The sequence below is a fragment of the Aotus nancymaae genome, unplaced genomic scaffold (assembly GCF_030222135.1).
Source record: "Aotus nancymaae isolate 86718 unplaced genomic scaffold, 86718_ANA_hifiasm-v0.15.2.pri h1tg000007l, whole genome shotgun sequence".
Classification (NCBI taxonomy): domain Eukaryota; kingdom Metazoa; phylum Chordata; class Mammalia; order Primates; family Aotidae; genus Aotus; species Aotus nancymaae.
This window is the reverse complement of record NW_026988418.1, coordinates 6,412,401-6,430,015: the sequence shown is the minus strand read 5'-3', so window position 1 is coordinate 6,430,015 and position 17,615 is coordinate 6,412,401. Positions and strand designations below refer to the sequence as shown.

The 17,615-nt window shown below is 52.1% G+C and overlaps 1 protein-coding gene across 1 annotated transcript in view; it reads left to right on the top strand.

The window, feature by feature from the left end:
- Positions 1 to 4,680: 4,680 nt before the first annotated feature.
- Positions 4,681 to 17,615, top strand: part of SLC2A1 (solute carrier family 2 member 1) — a 32,981-nt gene continuing 20,046 nt past the window's right edge. The window contains exon 1 of the mRNA XM_012434628.3: positions 4,681 to 4,914. Coding sequence (XP_012290051.1) covers positions 4,897 to 4,914 — 18 coding nt within the window. The 5' untranslated portion in view covers positions 4,681 to 4,896. The remainder of the gene's footprint in view (positions 4,915 to 17,615) is intronic.

Genomic DNA, 17,615 nt, shown 5'->3' with positions numbered 1-17,615 from the left:
CCTGCCTCATCCTGATTACCAGCATCCTGCCCTCAGAGTCACAACCCTTCCTTCCAAGGGTAACTACTGTCCAGACTTCTAATCCCAGAGATAAGTTTTGTCTGTTTTTAAACTTTATACACATGAAATCACACTCTTCACAGCTGCTGTCACTCAATATGATGTCTGTGAGATTCAGCCACATTATTGCGTGCCATGGAAAGATGTTTAAACAAAGCAATGATGTGGTCAGCTGTGCATTTTAAAGAGATCAGTGTATTGGCAGAGAGGAGGATGAATGAACAGCGGTCCTAGCCTATGCTGGAGGAGGGACTGTCCGCATGGAGAGAGCAGGCAGAGTTCATGGGATTGACTGGATATGGGAAATGAGGGAGACAGAGAGGGGTCAGGGAAGAAACCAGATCTCTGGCTAGGGCAATTTGGTGGCTAGAGGAGCCATCTCTAGGGCTGGGACAGGAAGGGATGGGGGAAAATAATGAGTTCAGATTTGAGCATGGTGAGTGTGAGGTACCTGTGGGACATCCAGAGGGCTGTCCTGGAGGCAGCTACACAGAAAAGCCTGGTACTCAGGAGAGAGAAAAGGGAGGGGAATATGTCCCTTCAATTCCACCAGCATCAGTGAGCAGGTGGTAGCCCTGATAAGAGCGTTTGCAGAGGGTCAAGGAGGGGCATACAGAAGATAAAGAAGGGATGCTGAAAAGCTTTCTGGGAGCAGGTGGTTCAAGCAGGTGTGCAAATCGGAATGAAAATACTAAACACACAACTGTCCTGCCTGGCCCATCAGGCCTTCCTGGAATTCGTCACCGTGTTTACCTGCAATCCAGGAGGATTTGAGTTGCAAAACATCCTTCGGATTAGGGGCTCTCCTGTCCCAGCCCCTGCCATCCCCCCTTGTACCAGCTGCAGCTGACTCAGCCAAACCTTTCCTCCTGGCAGCCAGGGACGCTTGCCTTTAAAGGCAAGAGAGTCTTTTCCCAGCCCGCCTTACTCACTCTTAACTGTGGAGCTGCTAGGACCCGCCCTGCACCGCCCTGCCACCACCACCACCCCTCCCCCGCCCACTTGCGTGCTCTGAGGCACGCACCAGGCTCCAGCATCCGCCTGTCACCTGGCACCTTCCTGCCAGCCAGTCCCAGAGAGCTCTTTTCCTCCAGACTGGCTGGGGCTGGAACTGCTTAGAATCGGACCTAGAAGAGGCTGAGTTCTGTCCAGGACTAAAGGCAGCCTCCAGGGAACAAAGCTGCCAGTGTGGGCACAGACTAGGGAAGGGGCACTAGCTCGTTGAAGCTGAATGCTGGGGCTCCACAGCCTCCTCACACCTCCTTTAGTGCCTCAGGTAAGGTAGGCTTGTGGGGACACTAAGGTTTCCTCAGGTCCTTCCCCCTGCTCAATAACTCTCCATGGCTCCCCACTGCCCACTGCATAAAGCCCTCATGCCTATACCTGACATTTGACTGTGATTCCACCTCTTCAGTCTCTTCTCCTCCCTAAGCCCCCACGCTCCAGCCTCAGGGGCTACATAGCTGCCCCTCCTGCTCCCCTTTTTTCCTACACCCAAACCATCTGTGCTCAGACGCTATTTCCTGGGACCTTCTCTAAGCTCCTTCCCTAGCTGGAGTTAAATTCTGCTTCCAAGGACTCGGCCACCCAAATAACAAACAAGTCCACCAGAGAATCTAATCTCTGATGCAGTGTCAATAGCTTCTGATGAATTTGCCTCTGACCAGTAGCCTTCAGGGGTCCTAAAACATTCACAGAGAGGAACACAGAGAAGTAGAATTTCAAGCAGTTAATGGGGGTCTGTGTGTGGGCAGGTGCGGTTGGGTGGGTGAAGGGAAGGCTTTTTTTCTGGCCACTCTGCTTTGTCCTCAAGCACCACCCTACCATGGGATGGGGATTTGACTGAAGTTCTCACGTCAATAACTAGTACATCCACTTTCTCTCAGGCCTACCCTGGAAGGGTTTGTTATATCTGTTTTACAGATGTGGGTCTTCAGGCTCAGAGAAGAGAAGGCATTGTTTGCCCATGAATGTTTGCAAGTAAATAGCAGAGCTGAGTCTCCAGAGTCCCAGTCTTGGCTCCACCATCAATCTCTAAGAGTGGCTCAGAGATTCTTAAGTCCCCTAGGTAATCATTCTGACAGTCTGCTGCCTTTGCACATGCTCTTCTCTCTGCTGAGAATGGCCTTCCCTCTGATCCATCTGGTGAACTCCTACTCAGCCTTCCAAACCCTGCTTAGCATGACCTCCCCCTTCCCAGATGCTCTCTCTACTCCCTCTCCTTCCCCTGCAGTACAAGTTCTGCTCCTATACAGATTCTGAACCCTCTACACTTGACTTGGTATTGTTGCTGCTTATCTCCCCTCTTCCTCCTCCTCCAGTGTGGGGCCTCCATGAGGCTGACAACGGGGTTGCATGTCTCTGTCCCTGGGAAAGTGGCCAGCATGGGGCTGGCCTAGAGAGGGACAAGGTGGCTGTTTGGTGAGTGTGACCCATAGGCTGAGTGAGGCAGACCCACCACTGGGAAAAGGCATAGATGTAAACTGACATACTAAGAAATGGGGAGCTGCGGAGAGACTTTGAGCAGGGAAGTAGCAAAACCCAAAAGGTACTTATGGAAAGACTCGAAGTATCAGCAGGACAGACTGGAGTGGAAGGAACATCAGAGACAGGTAGACTAACTGCTCACTCATTCGTGCATTCCTTCCCTGCTCAGTCATTCACCACGTGCCTCGGCTGCAGAAGCCGTCCTTGAGGTGCTCACAGGCTGAGGGAAGACAGACAGAGGACAAGTGGCAACCTACGAAACACCAAATGGTAAAGGAGAGAAAGATTTCCACTTGGGAGAATCAGGGACACTTCCCGGAGGAGGAAGAACCCGTGGTGCTTTCTGGCATGCTGAGGTTGGGGAGGGCTTCCCTGGCAGAGGAGACAAGCTGAGCAAAGGTGTGGATGTGAGTTGCTGCTGTGAGGGGCGAGGCTGAGCATGTAAACTGGTGCCCCGAAGAAGGACCTTGATGGCCAGGCTTGGCCCTTACTCCCTCCATGACGATGTCAGACAGATAAGCAGGAGAGTGGCAGGGTGCAGGACTGGAGGACGAAAGACCAGAGATGGAGGCCCTGCAGACAGCTGGGGAGGGAAGGAAGATGAGGTGGTGTAGACAGCGGAGTCAACAGGACTTGATGGGCTGCCCAGGGGTGAGGAGAGAGGAGAGAGGTGGCCCCAATCTTTCCAGCCTGAGACTCAAGGGACCACAGGAACTGTAGCCTTGGACAGGGGTGTGTTCAGAATGCGCCTGTCTTCTGTTTCAGGGCTCCATACCCAATCAAGGTGCCACTCAGCCAGAACTGGACACATGGCTAGAGAACTCCAGGGGTCATCTGGTCGGTTCAGCTTTGTGGTTTCCAACAGACAGTAAGACCACCACGACTCCCTCCACGGAGAAAGGGATCCTCAAGACTTTGGTCAGACCTTGGGACTGGGGGTCTTTTCCTTCACTGTGTCTCATGTAAGGCCCTGGTCTAGAGGAAATAAGGTGAAGTCAGATGATAACAAGACCACTCCCAGTGCAGCGACACATGCCTGCACTCCCAGCTACTATGGAGGCTAAGGTGGGAGGACCACTTGAGCCCAGGAGTTCGAGACCAGCATTTATTTATTTACTAACAAAACAAATAAATAATCCAACAATATCACCAACCAGTAAATGAGAACTTCCATGCTAAACACTTCATGAGCTTATCTGGAAATTGCACCTCTCATGATAGCAATGAGATTGCTGTGAAGAATTTCGTTTACTCATAAGAAAACTGAGCCTCGTTGGCCAGGAACTCGCCCAGGATCGCGGCCGGGCTAGTATACAGCTGAGCAGGTTCAAACCCGAGGTCTCTCCTGTCCTTAACGTCAGTTAAACTGCCTTTCATATTTTCCACACTTACAGGACACCACAGATTCACCTGAACTGTGAGAAGTAGAGGAAGGCGTCCCAGAGGAGGAGGTTTTAAAGCCCAGGTTTGAGATGGGTATGCATTTCCAGGCAGAGAGCCTGGCCGGTGCAAAAGCAAGGCTTGGCTCACAAACAGGAATGTGGGGGGTGGAGACAGGAAGGGAGAAGTCAATCACTGAGCAAGACCTCCTGAAGTCTCTCTAACAAATAAATACTACTTTCCACGCAGTAGACGCTGTTCTAAACACTTTACAAATATTATCCCATTTAGTTCTCCTACAACCCCATGAGGCGGTACTGTTAGTATCCCTAGTGCACCGAAGTCACCCAGCGGCCGAGTGAGAACTCCAGTCCAGCTCTCCACCCGCTACTCCGCGCCTCCCAGCTTGCCTTACAGCCGGGTACTGGCTCCACCATTTTGCTAGAGAAGAAGGCCGCGGAGGCTCAGAGAGGCGTGCACACTTGCCCTGAGTCACACAGCGAACGCCCACCGCGGTCCCAACGCACCGAGAGTGGGTCCATCGGCAGCCAGAGCAGAGGGTGGTTAGGGGCTCTCCCGCGCCCGCGCCCGCCCCCGGCCCCTCCCCTCGCCCCCTCCCCGCGCACCGCCCAGGACAGGCTGGGCCCTAGGCCCCGCCCCGAGGTCCTACCCACAACCCACCCCCCCGACACACCGGCGTCGCCAGCCAATGGCCGGTGTCCTATAAACGCCACGATCCGCGCGCTCTCCCGCAAGAGGCAAGAGGTAGCACCAGTAAGTGTGGCGGTCACTGGTTGCAGGTCCTGAGTGAGCGTTCCAGAGAGCGGGAGACCAAGCCACCGGACTCGGAGTCAGAGTCGCAGTGGGAGTCCAGGGACCGGAGCACGAGTCTGAGCCGGAGAGCGCCACCCGCCCGCCCGTCGCCACCCGCGCACCCGGCACTGCCAGAGCCACCAGCGCAGCGCTGCCATGGAGCCCAGCAGCAAGGTGAGTCGCGCGCCCGCCGGCCCTCCGGCAGGAACAAAGGCGCGTACTCCTGCCCGCCCCTCCGCCGGCCAGAGCCTCCCCCGCCGCCCCGCCGCGCTGTGCGCCCGGGGTGGGCCGCGCGCCTCTCGGAGCCTGGCTCTGCGCGGGTCCCAAGCGCAGCGCCCCACCGGGCCAGCGGATCTAGCGGGCCGGAGGGCGCCGCGTGCGTAGTTGGCGCCGGTATTGAGCACAAGGCTTCCTTCCGGGGGCCCCGCGTCGTCCACGCGGCCCGGCGGCGGCCGGGGACACAGGGCCCGGGCGCGGCACGTCGCACACGACCTCGGCGGCGGCGGCCCGTTGCCGGCTCCTCCTGGTGCGGGGGAGGGGGACCGAGCGCGGCGCCTATTGGCTGAGCGGGCCGAGCCCCCGGCCCGGCCCCGGCCCCGGCGCGCGGAGGAGGCGGTACCCGCCCCGGCTCTCCGCTGGCTCCCTTGGCCCGGGCGCCCCAGTAGGTGCGCGGCCTGGTGCGAGGTGCCCCACCAGCCTCCCTGACTCCTCCCGCCCGTCCCCCGCGGTGCCGAGGCCGAGGGGAGGGCACTTTCCCCAGGCCCGGGCTCGAACGCGGGGTTGAGATGAGCCTCCGGTCTCTGAGGCCCTCCTTTTGGAGGAGTGCAGGCCCCAAAGCTTTGGTCCAGTCCCTCGGAGATGTGCTCGGGAGAGGCGCGTTTACCCTGGGGGCCGGGCGGGGAGCTGGGGTCGGGAAAGAGCCCCAGGCTGGAGTCGAGCTGGAAGCGCGCAGGCCACGGGGCTGGGGAACGAGGGAGGGATGGGGACTCTGGGGACAAACAACTGCCTAGATAGGATTTCTTTTCTCCTGTGTATACGGGCTTCTGAAGGGCATCTCTGTGACTCCCGCAGAGCGATTCCTTTTTCACAAATGTTTGTTGAGCCCCTCCTGTGTATGGGGCATTGTTTCTTTCCGCCCGCCCGCCCTTCCTCCCCCTAGTCTAGAATATTTTCAAGTCCCCTTTTCTTTAGAAACGCTCCCTCTTATCTGTTATACTTGGATTTTTCCATCTTCTCAGCTGGGAGGGCACCTGGATGGCCCTTTTTTTCTTAGCTGGGACTCGGGGGTAGCACTGAATTCTGAACTGCTCTTCCTACTGGCGGTGGGGATGTCTGGTGGGACTGAGCAAGGTGACCTGGGCTGTACCCTCTGCGGGAAAAGCCCTTCCGCCTCACACCTGTTGAATCCATGAATCCAGACGACATGCTTCATCCTTCTTGGGCCCTCGCTTGAGGTGAGACCCCGAGGAAGTTCCCCGGGGAAGTCTCCCTACAATCATAGGTGAGCCGTAAGAGTGAGATATAACTAAACAAAAGTGAATCGAGAAGCTGTTTTAGCTCTAGTGGCAAGGGCTGGGACCCTGACTGTCTAAATATCTCAGGGCTCTTGCAGGCCGCTTAACTTCTGGGCCTGTTTTTCCACCTGAAAGATAGAGATCACTTTTGTCACTTCCTCTAGGGAAGGAACTATCTATTCACCATGCAATGCCAGACATGGATATTTTTCTGTTGAGTGGATAAGCGAATACTCCACATGGAGACAGAGAAGTGGAGGAGAGAATCAACAGGTTCTTAGCCAAACTACTTTTCAGCATCATCGACCCTATAGCCCTGCTGATTCCTCACCAGCCTGGAGCTCAGAGAAGGGAAATAAGTTTGCTGAAGTCACACAGCTAGTAAGTGGCTGAGCTGGGTTTAAACCCAGGCCAATCAGATTTAATTTCATTTCTGTCTCCACTGTCTCTCTTCACCACAACATTTCTTGAATTTTGGGCAGAAGGGAGAGAGTTTGGGCAGAAGGGAGAGAGTTTGCCTGTCTTCAAAGGTGGCCCCTTGTCCCAGCTGGTTCTAAATAGTGTGGCAGGTGGGTGCTCTTCATGCAGTGCTCTCCACGTTTTCCACTGTCTACCTTGTCAGTAATTAATGTTGGAACACCTCTGTCGCAGTGGTTTACCTGCATTTTTTTTTTTTTTTGAGACGGAGTTTCGCTCTTGTTACCCAGGCTGGAGTGCAATGGCGCGATCTCGGCTCACCGCAACCTCCGCCTCCTGGATTCAGGCAATTCTCCTGCCTCAGCCTCCTGAGTAGCTGGGATTACTGGCACATGCCACCATGCCCAGCTGATTTTTTGTATTTATCTGCATTTATACATTCATGCAAGTGCAATTTGATACTAACAGATTGTATGCCTTCATAAAATAGAATTTTTTTTTTTTTTTTGAGATGGAGTCTCACTGTGTTGCTTGGACTGAAGTGCAGTGGCGCGATCTTGGCTCACCGCAACCTTCACCTCCCGGGTTCAAGTGATTCTCTTGCCTCAGCCTCCTGAGTAGCTGAGACTACAGGCGTGCACCAACATGCCCAGCTAATTTTTGTATTTTCAGTAGAGACGGGGTTTCACTATGTTGGCCGGGCTGGTTTTGAACTCCTGACCTCATTATCCGCCCGCCTTGGCCTCCCAAAGTGCTGGGATTACAGGCATGAACCACCTTGCCCAACCAAAATAGAAATTTCAAAAGACAAATACATACAAGATAGGAGTTATAGTCATTTTCCCCTCCAAATCTTGTGTAGATCATTCCATATACATTCTGGAATAAAGCCCTTCCCTTTGGAGACTGCTGATTTGACTGGTAAGCACAGCCTTTTTGTGCACGATGTTAAACTGAGGCCTGGAGAGGTTGTATCGCTTGCCTTTCACACAAGGTCTAAAAGCCAGGTGTGTCTGGCTCCGAAGCCTTGGTTCTGCTATGTTCCTCTTTGTCTCCTAGGAAATGGGAACTGACTCAACTAACTTCCCTGTGTTCCATTGTGCTCCTCTGTAACTCATAATGAGCTTAGCTGACTAGAAAGTAGAGGACAGATGGAATCGTCTTGCCTCCAAGCCAAGGGTTCTCCCACGATCCCAGCTTGCAAAGGAGAGCCCTGTCCCAGATGTCTCTCCCCACCCTTTGTGAAGAACTTATAACTAGTCCTGCCTATGCCCATCACTCATCACTTTACTGGCCAGTCTCTGCCTTCCAGAAAAGGAAAAATCAGAAATCTGCAGGTTTCCTCAGCCTCTCCGTGGTACAGAGAGCATAGTTTTTGTTTTTTGTTTTGAGACAAGGTCTCACTCTGTCACCCAGGTAGGAGTGCAATGGCACAATCTTGGCTTACTGCAACCTCTACCTTCCAGGCTCAAGCGATTCTCCCACCTCAGCCTCTTGAGTAGCTGGAACCACAGGCGTGTGTCACCACGCCGGCTAAATTTTTCTATTTTTGATAGAGATGGAGTTTCACTGTTGCCCAGGTTGGTCTCGAACTCTTGAACTCAGGTGATCTGCCCCCCTCGGCCTCCCAGAGTACTGGGATTACAGGTGTGAGCTACTGCACACGGCCAAGCAGAGGTGTTTGAAGTCTTGGATATGTGGTTTTGAATCCCACCTTAGCTAAGTTGCCCAGTTTTCATCATTACGGTGTCTAGGAATTCAGAAAAGAATGTATGTTTGTCACCTTAGATGCTCCGTAAATGTTCCTTGCTTCCTTGGACTCCCACGATGCATTGCACTTACCTGGGCCCTGGGTGACCTGTACCTACCTGGGCCTTGGCCTCTATCCAGAAGCTGGCATTCTGGAAGTGTGAGCTTTTGGGGAGTCAGGATGCTGGCCCATGGGTATTAAGTCAGGTAAATCATTAAAGCTCCCACTAACCCATTCTTCCTAGTAAGGGCTTCTCAGGAAGCTAATCGGGATGGCACATGGGTGAGAGTGCCAGACCAGGGAGGGTCAGCTGATGTGACTGCCCTGCCCTGCTTTGGGCTTCTTTGCTTTGCTTTTTTTAGGCTTCCCGCCTACCTTTCTGAATTTGGGTCAGCCTTGGGATAGTTGAAAGGAATGTTTATGTCCATTAACTGCTAGAATCCTCACAACTGCCCTGTGATACAAGTCACAATGACCTCATGGTCCACTAAAAAATGACTTTGCCAAGATCACACACTGAACCTCCCACCCCAAGACATGCTGCCAGCCTTTCCAGGATGACATTAGAGGGTGGAGGGAACCCAGAGCAGAAGGGGCCTTCCAGCCATGGCCCAGCCCTCCATTTGACAAATGAGGAAACTGAGGCCAGAGAGGGGAAGAGATTTGACCAAGATAAGGCTATCACAAAAGATTTGAGTCCTTCTACAGAGCTGTGTTTTTTTTTAAAGATGCTTTCTTCTCCACACGCCTGTCTGTGCCATCCTCCACCCACCCCAAATGAGCAGGCATCCCCAGACACAGGACTTGCCATGTTTTTTCTGCATGCCATAGGAGCCTAAAAGTTGGGTTAGACATAACTTGACAACTGAAACTCTACTGTGAATGGAAACAAAACGCTAGATGCTCTCACTAAACTCTGACCTTGAAGAAGTGGCTTTCCTTGGAGCCTTGGTTTCCTTCTCAGTAAATGGAGGCTTGGCTACCCCTGGTGGATGTGGTGAGACTGGCCCTGTGCCCTAAATCAGGGCGGCAGCTATTTTAAGTGGAAAGACCCTTTGTATGGCCAGTCTGGGTGTGCAAATGATGTAAATAGCCCCAAGATGATCCTTGTCTAGAGCCATCCAAGGATTCGACCCTATTTGCCCTGGAGCTGGACCAGCCTCAAATCCCTCCTAATCAGCTTGTGACTTCAAGGAGCTCAGCTTTGCCTAGTGCCTCCTGGTCACAGGGTGTCGGCCCAGAGCTCTGCTCCAGTACCAAGGGTACAGGCCTCCAGCTGCCTGCTTCCCCAAGACTGGCAGAGCTGGGGAGGCCTGGAACAAAGAGGAAAGTGTGCAGTGTTGGCTTGGGACCTGCAACCTCACCCCTTCCCCCACCTCACTCCTGGACATAGAGGTGACAAAGCCACTCACTCAGTCTGGTAACCGATGTCTCCACGATGGCAGAGGCTGGGAAGCCTTCTGACCGGACTCATGGGCTCAGAGAAGCTGTGTCCAGGCCTGCAGGCCCAGCCCTGGCCACCCAAACAAGCCTCTAATTGTCACCTCCCTCCACGGGAGGGGTGGAGTGGAGCCTGAGGCTCTGCCTTCCAGCCTCCAGGCCTGGCAATAGCCGATGCATAAACATTAGGGCTTTGCAGTAGCTAAGCAGGGCTCCCAAGCCTTGAACCTGGGCAGAAAGAAGGCAGCATCTTTTCTCTTCATGACCACACTGATTTGCCTCCCCAGGGCCTCTGCACCCTGGAATAGGAGAGGGCTCTTGCCTGACCCCAGCTGATGGAGCTTGTGGCTACTGAGGCCTCTGCCAGACAGGAAGTCTGCCTATGTCTCCTAGCCCACAGTTCATCTCCCCCTGCCCTGGCATTTGGAAGTGGGGAGGAAAGGACTCCGTCAGAAACAGCTCTATCGTTCGACCTTAGGCCAGACACTCAACTCTTGTTGGAGCTTGTGTCCTCAGCTGTCTGTACTGGGGATGAGACCTACCTGTGTCTGGGTCTGCAGCACTGAGGCATGTGGTCTGTGCAGCAGGCCTGGGGAGTGCTGAGCAGCACGGGCTGGGTTTCATAGCACAGTGGGAGCCCAGAGAAGCCAGCTGGCCATAAGCGCCTCTGCTGGAGGAAGACGTGGACTCTCTTGGGCTGGAGGGCCTGGTTCGAGGAAAGAAAGAAGCAGCCACCCTGGGGTCCTTCAGCACCCAGCGTGGCTGTTCTTCCTGAGGACTTCCTGCCACTAGCTGGGTGCCTTCTTTGGCTCCTGGCTGCATGTGATAACTTGCGGGTGGCCCTCAAAGCTGTGCAGAAGCTATTCCCACAGGTTTCTGGCCCCAGGTGAACAGAGTCTGCCCTGGGCTTGCCTTGCCTCCATCCCACAACCCTGCGTGCTGCCTGTGGCACAGCCTAGAGCAGCACTGCATTGTGGTCCTGGCCCTCATGTGGCCAGAGCTGATCATGAAGTCCGGTGCCCCAGCAATCATGGCTGGCATCATCACCATCTACAACCGGGTGGTGGAAGTCTTTATCACCAACTCCCTGAATGACTGCATCAGCCTCTATGGGAATCTCCTCCTGCCGAGAGCTGGCCGGAGTGGCCCAGCAGCCAGCTGTGCTATCAGCATTGTGGGGGACGCAGTGCTGCCCAGAAGCCAGGACTATTTGTGGGCCTGATCCTGATCTTCACCTTCGCTGTATGGTCTCATTGCCCCCATTCTCTCCACAAAGTAGCCTTCTTTGAGCCCACCAGCCACAGAATATGATGGAAAGATCACCCCCTCCTCGTTCCAGGATGAACAGCCTGACACACATGTCCCTTCAGTAGCTGGTCTTGTGAATGCAGTGTCCTAGTGCAAATGCCAATCATCTGTTGACCCCTGCCTGCCCCATGCTGTGGACGTCTGGGCCCCTCGTCACCCATCCTGGTCCCCTGACCAGTGAGAATGCCCCACCCATCTAGAGTGCCCTGTGTCTAATGATGAATTTGAGTGTCATTTTCCTCTCCACGGTAGGTTTATTTATGGAAGATTGGACCTGTTCATACATCTGTGGAGCAGCCCTCCATCTCCCAGCTGTATAAAATCTCTAACCACAGTGTTGCATTGTGGGGTTACCATGTCTGACACTTCCTTGAATGAACTACCCTCCCTCCAGCCCTGGACAGTCCAGGGCCTAGCAGGCAGTGTGTGGGGCCTACCAGGCCCTGGCATCCAGGCTGTGTCCAATAAAGTTCAACACGTGACTGGAAAAAAAATTGGGTTAAAAAAATTTTCAGAAGTTATAGAGCCAACTATAGAGAAGCATAAAAAATGAAAGAATGTCTTCTAGTTTTGACAGTTTGGTGTTTAAAGACTTTCTGTGCATGTGTAGATACATGCTTATAAATACAATGCCTGTGTAGTTGGAGCTCAGTTTCTGCATAGTTCTTTGCAGCCCATCCTGTTCACCAGCCCCACCCTTAGAGGTAAATACTGGCAGTGTTTCTGTCTGCACATACAACCAAGTGCCAGTATACGACTTTGCTAACTTCCTATTCCTTACACAATATGTACATTCTATTGCTTTTTTCCCCCCTTAACAATCTACCCTGGGGCTCTTCACGACACAGATATACAGATGTGTTTCATTCTTTCCAACAGCTGCATAATATTTCATTACAGGCATGTCCCACCATGATTAAGAAATAGCACCCCGTCACCTTTCTTCATACCACTCACCACCTGATGTATTACATGTATTTATTTTCTGCCCCAGCCTTCAAGTAAAACATCAAGTTTCACAGGCAGGGATTTGGTATAGTTTTGTCGCTGAATTCCCATCGACTAGAAGAATGTTGGGAGCATGCATTCAGGCATAATATTTCCTTAGCAATATCATGTATTCTTAGAAAATCCTCTCTTGCGGAGAACTGAAGCGTAGAGGAAAGGACTTTTTTAAGGTCACAGAAGTGGAGGAGCTGGGACTTAAACTTGGTTGCTGAGAGTGACAGTGAACTTTGCATGTGCCCAGTCTTACCAAATTAATGTTCTCTTAGTTGAATTAATGCCCAACTCAGCACCAAATGTGTACCTTCTCAGGGGTGTCGGTTTCCCCAGGGTCCAGATCCTGGCCCCACGCCCACACACGACCAAGGAGCCAATCGTTTACATTTAACATTCCATTATAGGTTGCATACCTTTTCGGTTATTTAGGGAGAATGTGGTTTTGCCTGGAAGGCTTTGAGAATGCTGGGCAGCTCAGGGGACTTGGGGCTTCAAGCAGAGGCCGATCAACTTGTTTTGAAAAGGACCAGATAGAGGGTAAATATTATCAGCTTTGTGGGACATGTAGTTGTCGGCCTGCCCCAACTACTCAGCTTTGCTGTTACGGTACAAAAGCAGCCATAAACAATATATAGACGAATGTGGCTGTGTTCCAATAAAACTTTATTAATGGTCACTGAAATGTGAATTTAATATAATTCTTACATATCACAAAATGTTAGTCGTTGTCTTTTTTTTCTCCCCAGCCACATAAAAATGTAAATCCCATTCTTAGCTGCCAGAGTTTGCCAACCTTGGCTTACAGCAAATGCAGCAAAGTGGCCCAAAGGTTTCTGAGCTTGTGCCCAGGCTGTCTCAGAGTGGCAAGGCTCAGAGAGTTGTTGTTATGGAATTTGACCTACATAGAAAGCACCAGGTAGAAACCTTGTTTCCTTCAGGGACCAATACCCGGAAACGAGGGGGAAGACCTGAGCAGGAAAGGCGTAGAATTTGGCATCAGAGACCCCCAGTTGGAAGCTTCCCTGAAGCCTCGAGCCCCCTGGTTCTGTGGTTTTCCCTCTCTCAGTCTCATTTCTCATCTGTGAAGTAGGAGCAATCTCTCCCTGAGAGCTTGTTCATGGTGGTTAAATTAGGGTGTATGAGCAGCCCCTGGCAGAGTGCCTCGCCTCCCTGGTGCTACTGATAAATGTACTAGCTGCGTCTCAGCTCTGCTTTGAAAACTAGAGAGTGCCTTCTGCCTCGAGGTTCAGTCTTGCAAGGGTCTTGACATCACTGGAAGGCTTAAAGGAAGTGGCTTCAGGAGTAGTTAATGCTTGAGGTCACCCTAAGGTCAGGCTTCAGACTGCTAGCCCATCAGTCTTCTTTTTTAAAAGACTTGGCAGGATGGAACCGGTCAGAGGGTAAAATGCCAGGCTAGGAAACCAAACAACTCTAGTCCCAACCCTGGCTTTTGTTTGTATGCTAGGCCGGACACCTACCCTCTGACCTCAGGCGCCTCCTGCCAAGCGCCAATGTTACAGCAATTTCTTGAGCTTCTTTCTTACTGCAGCTGAGACTGTCTTTTTTTTTTTTTTTTTTTTTTTTTTTTTTGAGACAGTGTCTCGATCTGTTGGCTAGACTGGAATGTAGTGGTGAGATATTTGCTCACTACAACTCTCCAGCTCTCAGGTTAAAGTGATTCTCGTGTCTTAGCCTCCCAAGTACCTGGGATTATAGGTATGTGCCACCAAGCCCCACTAATTTTTGTACTTATAGTAGAGAAAGGATTTTGCAGTGTTGGCCAGGCTAGTCTCGAACTCCTGGCCTTAGGCAATCCACCGCCTCTGCCTCCCAAAGTGCTGGGGTTACAGGTGTGACCCACCGTGCCCAGTCTTGAGCTTCTTTCTTTTAATGTGCCAAGAAATTTGTTTAAATTAATAAGTAACATGACACAACAAATTAAAAGGGATGTGTCATGGATCAGGTAAACCCCTCCCCGCCCTCCTTAGAGCTGTGGACTAAGCAGTTGGCAAGCCCTGCATCTCCTGCTGCTCCCCTACACCTTGGGAACCCATGTGGGATGCTGTGGGAAGAGGACAAGATGGGGCAACATCTGGATTCTGCCAGCTCTGGAACCCTCCTCTTGCCAGGAATACCCTGCCTCTGAGTGGCAGTAGCCACGTGCTCTCCCTCTGCTAGTATAGATTGAGAACCTGCTGCAGGCCAACCCCAGGGCTGGAGCGCTATGCCGAGGAAGGACACACTGGCATGGGTCAAAAGGCCATGCACGGTGTTTGGCAAGTTATACAATGTGGCCAGGGCCATCCAGCATCCAGAGTGTAGGAGGAGAGGTCCTGAATCTTAATACCTCCTCCATGGCTTCCTGGGAGAGGGCAGGGCTTTCAAGGGTTGTGAGACCCCCAGCAGTGGGATAAATAGGGAGGGTGAGGGGTGGGAACATGAGAAATCCTTCTGTGCTAGACCCCGAGCCCAGGCATTAGCTGAACTGAAAGGTCATGGCTCTCCTAGGAGAGTCAGGATTTGAACTCAGTCTGCCTGACTTAAGAGGTCTTTAATCGACAGCCCTGTGGGCGTGGAGTGGAGGGTTTTGGGGGTACTGTTTTCACCTCTCAGAGCTCTGATGTTCCAGCACTCGTCAGGGGTTTGATAAATGGCTAAGGATGAGCACTGGCCTGGCATAACAGATAACAGAGAGCCAGCTTTGCCCAAAAGCTAAATTGAGAAATGACAGGTTTTATTTGTGTTGCAATTAGTGTGTGCTGTTCCCGACGCTTGCCACTCTGGCTGCAGACACAGTACGACCCAGGTTCCATTCTTTTTTTTTCCTCGCTCTGTTGCCGAGGCTGGAGTGAAGTGGCACGTCTCTCAGCTCCCTGCAACTTCCGCCTCCCAGGTTCAGGTGATCCTCCTACCTCAGCCTCTGGAGTAGCTAGGTACAGATGTGTGCCATGACATCCAGCTAATTTTTTTTTTTTTTGTAATTTTAGTAGAGACCTGGTTTTACCATGTTGCCCAGGCTCATCTTGAATTCCTGAGCTCAAGTTATCTGCTCACTTTGGCCTCCCAAAGTGCTGGGATTACAGGCACGAGTCAGTGCCCCTTGTTCCATTCTTAAGGAGTTGCCCAGACTGAGTGGCAGTTAGGTAATACACTGGAGACTGCAGAGGAAATAGCAAGAGCAAAGGCCTGGAAGAAATGGGATGTTCTAGAAAGTAGTCTTATCCCCAGGGAGTGGTGATGGGCTGCTGGGGATCCCAGATTCTGGGCTGTTCATTGCTCCCCACCCCTAATAAAAGGCTCCCACAAGAAAATCACAAGCTCTATGGGGCTAATATCCTTCTCTAAGTCATCACCAACTGTTCATCAGCTTGATACCACAATAAATACACGTTGAGTGAAAGGACTTCATTGCCATGTTCCAGTTCCAGCCACTGGCTGCTGGAGGCAGGTGGTGCTGTGATTGCCTGATGGAGGGTAGCTTGCTATTCTTTCCTGATTCAGCAAACACTTGTGGAGGGAATTCTGCCAGGCTTCATGATGGATACTGATAGAGAACTTAACAGCAACCCTTGAAGGAAGGAACTTTCATCTCTGTTTTCTAGGTGAGGAAACCAAGGCAGGGCTACCATGTATATCCCGACTCCAAGGAAAGGAAGCAGCTTGCTGCATTTAAACGTGGGTCTGATTCCAAGCCCAGCAAGATCAAGCTGTCTGTGGTGGGCGCAGCAGGGTGGGAGCTGAGTATGAGACTGGTTGCAGTGCCATGTGTCTACTGAGGAGCAGGGGTTGTGTCCCTCTCCCCTACACCTGGCACTGAGCCACACTGAGCACCCTGTTTGCTAATCTGGTCAATCGGTCCCCATTTCTTCCCCCTGCACATACTGTTCTGTCCACCTGGAATGTAGCCTTGCCACTGCTTTCCCACTTGGCAGACTCTGCATGTCCTTCACGGCCCCCAGCTCCAATGTCACCTCCTGGGATCTCATCTTTTGTCCCCAGGCAAAACTGGAAGTCTTTCCCTCCAGGGCTCTCACAGTGCCTCAAACCAGCCTCCTGTTGAAGCCCAGACCACACTGGCCTCGCATCCTCATCTGGTCCCCACTGCCCCCACCCCACTGGACTAGAACCTCCTTCCTTTGTGTCAGGACTGGGTCCAGTTTTATCCGGGGCCCCAGCCTTAGTCAGCATGGGACCTGGAGCACGGGTCATTGATTATTTTAGTGGGTCCTAGTGCAGCAGCTGCCTGGGTGGATGTGGATATGACCCAGGGCATGGGTAGGCAGGTTTTCTAAAGTGGAGTTTGACCTTGACCTACCGATGACAAGATCTATGTCCTTGGCCTCCAGCAACCCCCACTGCCAGAGCCTACAGTCCCTGAGCAGCTGCTCAGTGAGGCCCCAGGGATGACTTCAGAGGCTCAAGACCCCTGGAACATCAGATGCAGACCTAAGTAAAACTGGGCCTGTCATCATAGCCCTCATCTCGCATGGCCAGTGTCATTCATTCATGCTCTACCAGCGTAATTTTTGCCAGATCTGTGAATCTTCTGTATTATTTTCCACTTGATGTTTTTATTTAAATTGCCTTGTTCTAAATAATATGAAATCATAGGGCTTGTAAAAATTATTTTGAATAGGTGACTCCATTCACACCATTCAGAACTCAAAAAAGTCCCAAATGCTTTAAAATGGAATCTCACTTTCACCTTGTCCCCAGTCACCCCAGTCCCCCTGGTTAGAATGTTACCTTTCTTGTACGTCCTTTTTTTTTTTTTCTTTTTGAGACAGAGTCTGCTCTGTCACCCAGGCTGGAGTGCAGTGGTGCGATCTCGGCTCACTGCAACTGTCGTCTCCCAGATTAAAGTGATTCTTGTGCCTCAGCCTCCCAAGTAGGGAGGGACTACAGGCATGCATCACCACGCCCAGCTAATTTTTGTATTTTTAGTAGAGACGGGGTTTTGCCATGTCAGCCAGGCTGGTCTCAAACTCCTAGCCTTGAGCAATCTGCCCACCTCAGGCTCCCAAAGTGCTGGGATTACAGGTGTGAGCCACCGCGCCCGGCCTCTTATGCATTTTTAAAAATAGATGTGTATATTCTCTCCCTACCCCCAGCCAACTTTTTTTTAAACACAAAAGGTAGCATACAGGCAGGGCACAGTGGCTCATGCTTGTAATCCCAGCACTTTGGGAGGCCGAGGCGGGCAGATCACAAGGTCAAGAGATCGAGACCATCCTGGCCAACATAGTGAAACCCAATCTCTACTAAAATACAAAAATTAGCTGGGCATGGTGGCACGCACCTGTAGTCCCAGCTACTCGGGAGGCTGAGGCAGGAGAATCACTTGAACCCGGGAAGTAGAGGTTGCAGTGAGCCGAGATTGTACCACTGTACTCCAGTCTGGTGCCTGGCCACAGAGCAAGACTCTCCCTCAAAAAAAAAAAAAA